This window comes from Patiria miniata, unplaced genomic scaffold (genome assembly GCF_015706575.1).
Source record: "Patiria miniata isolate m_02_andy unplaced genomic scaffold, ASM1570657v1 HiC_scaffold_14, whole genome shotgun sequence".
Taxonomy (NCBI): Eukaryota; Metazoa; Echinodermata; class Asteroidea; order Valvatida; family Asterinidae; genus Patiria; species Patiria miniata.
Window position 1 is genome coordinate 6,040,817 of NW_024037052.1, and position 5,637 is coordinate 6,046,453.

A 5,637-nucleotide genomic window follows, 5' to 3' on the forward strand; every position below is an offset into this window, starting at 1 on the left:
AAATTGGATTTTTTTTTTACAAGACAAATTGCAGTTTGTATGTATGACGGGAAAAGCTACTTTATACCGATTTGGGGCGTCTGCAACCCCCTGAACCCTGACAAGGGTGGATCCAGAACACAATTTGGCGGGCCCAAAAAAAAATTGGTCCCCCAAAAAGTGGGTCAAAAAAATTACGGCGTGGGGTTCAATTTTTTTGGATTCTAGATGCCATATGGTGCAATCTGAGGCAATTTCTGACCACTGGAAAAGATGGTGGTGTACTCATTGCCTGCATTTATTGCGATGTCACATAAAGAAAAAACAAATTGGTTTCGTTTGGGGGGGGGCATTGCCCCTTTGGCCCCCCCCCCCCCCCCTGGATCCGCCCTTGAACCCTGAAAAGGGGCCATTCATTCTGAGCGAAAAACACATTTTGTGAAGAAAAAATTCAATAAGTAAACGTCGGTGCATTTTTTTCTTTCGATGTCTCATTCAAAAGTGAAAAGTATTACATTTCAAGGAAAATGGCAATTTCTTTGAGGCGAAACTCGAAAATAGAACGGGGAACGCATCTTTAAATGAGGAAAGAATACACTTCGCAACAGAAGGGGTGATGTGGGACTGCATTGACGATGCGGGACTACATTTTAGCCACTTGGTTTTTTTTTTCAACAAAGACTATTTGGCCTATTTAGTTGTGATCGAAAAACATTTTCGGAGATTGATTTCAGCGAAGTGTGTCCACTCATTTCTTAATAATACTTGTTGTTTTAGACGCTAGAGGGCAGCAGATTACTTGCCCTATATTTCTTGATCTATATACATGTATAATTAGCATTGTGCGTCCTGTAAACTTCAAACTTGTTGACAATATATAGCTATAGCCGGCATTTCATTGCCTTTCATGCATGCCTTAATCCCGTTTTCATACACTTCTCTTTGTAACTGCGTGGACCTTATGAAAAAAGGGTAAATCGTCCTGAAATCGCTGGAAATTGTATGTATACAAACGATTGTTTACTCATCCTATTTCAAAGGTGGGGTTGAAAGAGAACTAACCTATTGCGTACTGTTCCTGAGAAAAGACGAATAAAACGTGGTTGTTTATCTGGCGCAGCAGACATTTTGTGGCATGCGCATACGAGCTCCTTAACACAACAATTTGCTTAGCATGAAAAGTCTGCCTTGGCAATAAAAACAGGATTACCAACCAAATGTCCATGTGATGTATTTTGTTTGTGATTGGTATTCAGCTGTTGTTTGTTTAGCATGAAAATCACATGGAGTTTTGGGTGGTTACCTGCTTTTGTAAGCCAGACTTTTTCGTACTAAGCACATTGTTATGCTTAGCATCTCCATGAAATTGGCCCCTGAACAACCACGTCAGCTGCCGCGTCATCCGAATTGTTCACACAGTGGTAGATATATTTGCATCCACGTTTGAAGCTATGTTTGTATATCGCGTGTGGATGTATTTTGCATGTACTGTGCAGTGACGATCGTGAGCTAGCAATTCACAAACACATTGGTGTCAATATTGCCGCGATGACACCCATCAGCAGTGCGAGATTTTGTCAAGGAATTTAAGAGTATGGTTGGATGAACTGGTACTTAAGTGTCACTGTGGATGGAAATCAGTTTGAGCTGCAGTACAGCAGTAGCGCTTTGAAAACTAGCCACCACCAACACAAAAATGTTTTGGAAGCCTGGGAGAGTGGGAGTTTATAACTAGTACATACGTGCATGAGCATGTATATATGTACATCTATACAAGTAAATGTACAATATTATATGTACAATTACACTAACATGTACATATACACGCCAAGGGCGGATCCAGAACACAATTTTTTGGGGGGCCCAAACATTTTTTAGATCCCCAAAAAAGTGGGTTAAAAAATTACGGCGTGGGGTTCGGGGCCCGCTTAAGGGCCCCGAATTTTTTTTGGATTCTAGATGCTCTGTGGTGTGATCTGAGGCAATTTCTGACCACTTTAACCAATGTTTTTTGAGGAAAAGATGGTGGTGTACTCATTGCCTGCCTTTATTGCGATGTCACATAAAAAAAAATTGGTTTCGTTTAGGGGGGAGGGGGCCATGACCCCCTTTGGCCCCCCCTCCCCCCCCCCCGATCCGCCCTTACACTCATACATGTCAACCCTCAACCGAAGTTTGTGGATTTTTCGTTTTTGTCAAATCTCACCCCTCCAGCAATTCTGATTAAAATGGCCTCGTCCATTTATTCCACTGGTTGCACCTTTACGAGCAATCAGTCCATTACCCGCTTGGCACGGTTTTCGCTAGGTGTGACAACGTTGCCATGAATACGCTACAAAAATGCATGATTATACCAGTCTCAATACGTGCATTATTGCGTCATCTGTAAGTGACTGTCGTGAGGCTATAATCGACTGCTCGAACTTGCCCTCCAGTGGCGTATCCAGCGGGGGAGGGGCAGGGGGAACTCCCCCCCCCCGCCCCCCTCTGCCCGGCGGATTTTTTCAACCAAATTTGTTTGTCAGCATTGATTTAAATAAATGTTTTTTAGAGTTCTTCTGACATCAGTCCCACCAAAGAAAACCCGCTCAACAACAATTACAATGCGCCATGGAAATGTCCATATAATATGTAGTATGCATAATAATGGTCAGTTTTGAAGAGCGTCTTTATTTGGGAGATGGGTACCAGCGTGATTTTCCGATTTGGTTTCGGAGTGCACAGTGAACCCTTTCAAAATTCCCCCCAAAAATAAGAACATAATTTTCTGACAAATTTCAAGTTGGGTATGTAAGAAGAGATAATAACGATTTATCAGAATTTGTCAACTTTACAAAAATTCTTTAATGTTAATTTGAAATTGTCGTTGATTTATTCAAGTGCGCCACGCTAGGGAACACTCAGCCGATTTTGTGCCCAATTTCCGGAAGCCGCCGTTTTTTAAGTTTCGGATTAAAATTCATGACAACAAGATTGTTCACAGAGGTTATATAGCAAGCACTAATAAGGTAAAAGTATCAGTATTTCACTGAATAAATTTGAAGTTTGTCAACAAAGAAGTTTGGCAACGGGTAACTGTTACTTGGTGATCACCACTCATAGATTTGCATGGTCCGAGGCCGATAGTCGCTGCCGAGCGGATGGCAGTGAATTGCAGAATAGGTACAAAGCGTTTATCGCATTATACATAAATTCCCCTCCATGAACCAATTTTGTAGACAGCTCCAAACCTATCGCAAATTGCGACAGCAATTCTGATTAAAAATGGCCACCATTTATTCCGCTGGTTACATACACGGCAAGCACTATATTACTGTTTCGCTTGTATTGGTGTCATGGGCGTCGCCAGGATTTTTTTCTAGAGGGGGGCAAAGCACATCCCCCCCCCCCAAATCCTTGTACTTTCGCTTGCATATTCTCAGTTTATCTTCTTTTTTTCGAGGGTGGGCGGGGATATTTGTCCATCCCACCCCCATTGACCCCCCTGCAAGCGACCATTTTGTTAAATGTGTGTTAAATTAATAGCAATGACTGCACACCTCTTTTTCTTTTTTCTTTTTTTTCTTTTCTTTCTTTTTACTCTACCCGCCCCCTTCCGACGCCCATGCTTGGTGTGACAACGTTGCCATGACTACGCTTAAAAAATGCATGTTACTAATCCTACGCGAATTATTTCCTCATCAATAAGTGACTGCCGTGACCTCCCGTGAGGCTATTCAAACTAGTTGAGAATCTGCAGTGTGGCTGGCATTGGCATTTGCAGTTTCCGCATACAAGAGCATCGCTTATTATAAAGGGTGCCCATTATGACGCTGTCATTTTGTCAACACGTAAACCTTTCGATAGTCTACTGAGTTTTCCTCCTCTCGTGTCTATCCTGTCGCAACAACTTGTTGTCATATTTTACAAAACTCATTGTGTTGACAGTGTTAAGATGATATTAACATTTCTCCTGTTGTCGGGTTTCATTCTACACGCGAGCAGCCAGTTTGCTTGTCCCGCGGGATGGACCAAACACGCTGAGTTCTGTTACTTGATGATCACCACGACTAAATTGACTTGGTCCGAGGCCGATGGTCGCTGCCGAGCGGCTGGCGGTGAATTGGCCCTGCCCGTAACGAGGGAAGAGATACGTTTTCTTTGGACCATGTTCCGGGCGCAAAATCTGAGCGAGTCCGAGCTTCAACCCTCCGGGGGGATCTGGCTGGGCTGTCGGCGGACCGCCGCCAGACTGTGGGGCTGCTCAAATACCCCCACGCTAGATTTCGCATGGTGGTTGGGCGGTCAGCCTGACGGTGGCGACTGTGTGGTGATGTGGCACCACGGGCCCAGGTGGTCTGATGCCGAATGCGAGACGGCGAGGTTCGCCGCGTGCCAGCGGCGAGGCCGGGTGGGCCGGTGCCATCAGCGGGGCGGCCTGGGGCACCAGATCCACGGCTGCCTGCTGAACCACGTCTTGAGAGAAGTCCAAGTCAGAGACCCCGCCATGTGCTGTATCAAGTGCGTCGACGATCCACGATGCCACTCCTTCAACCTCGTTGAGAGTACATGCCAACTCAACACAGCCCAGCGCTCTGACGTCAACTTCAATGGAGAGACTGCAACCAACGACACTTGCGTTTATTACGAGATCGACTAGATGTTCATGAATATTGACACTGTCCAATAATTGACACTGAGCAACTATAAAGATATTCAATTTGGAAAACAACAAACTTCATTGTTTCAAATCGGAGAACTTGCTAGCAAACTTTTTTCAGGGGACCTGGAGGAATAAAATGTTTGAGAGAAACTATAAAGAAGTTCAATTTTGAAAACAACAAACTTCATTGTTTCTAATCGGGGAACTTTTTAGGGGATCTGGAGGAATAAAATGAGCCAATTCAAGTTGCATCCATACCCCGTGCTCTCGAAAAAAAAGAGTTTATTTCACCTAACAAATTGCAGTTTGTGTATAGGCCTATGTTTCGTTTTAACGGAAAAAGCTACTTTATACCGATGTTTGGCGTCCGTCTGCAACCTCTGAAACTTGGAAAGGGGCAATCCATTCTGCGCGAAAAACGAATCAGCCTTGCGATAGCTGCATTATTGTATGACAGCTAATGAATTCGAATTTTGTGAAGAAATAATTCAATAAGTAAACGTCGGTGCATTTTTTTTCGTTCGATGTCTCATTCAAAGGTAAATAACCTTTAAATTCCAGGAAAATAGCAATTTATTTTTCCAGGTCAAACTCGAAAATAAGCTTTCATCTTTAAATGAGGAAAAGGATACTCTTTGCAACAATTGGGGGATATATTGACGATGTTGTATTTTTTTCAACGAAGACTAATAGGCCCATAACTTAATTGTGGTCAAAGAATATTTAGATTGATTTCTTCACATGTGTTCGCTTATATATTATAGTTCGAAAAAATAATTGTTATTTTAGACGCTAGAGGGCAGCAGATTACTTGCCCTGTATTTCTTGACCTTTCTAAGCTTGGTTGACAAACTGCACATTTTGCCAACCAAGGGTTGCAAAACTATGGAAGGTCCAACACTGCAAAAATGAAGGAGAGTTATTACAGGTAACCGAAATATTATTTGATTGTTGGAAATACAACATTGTCAACAAAGCTACAACATAATTCCTAAACATGCCCTTTTACTATTGTA

The 5,637-nt window shown here is 42.9% G+C and overlaps 1 protein-coding gene across 1 annotated transcript; it reads left to right on the forward strand.

The window, feature by feature from the left end:
• Nucleotides 1-3,815: 3,815 nt before the first annotated feature.
• On the forward strand, nucleotides 3,816-4,618 carry LOC119722241 (snaclec mucrocetin subunit beta-like). Its single transcript, XM_038192286.1, has one exon. The coding sequence runs from the start codon at nucleotides 3,914-3,916 to the stop codon at nucleotides 4,616-4,618; it is 705 nt and encodes a 234-aa protein (XP_038048214.1). The 5' UTR covers nucleotides 3,816-3,913.
• The last annotated feature ends 1,019 nt before the right edge of the window (nucleotides 4,619-5,637 follow it).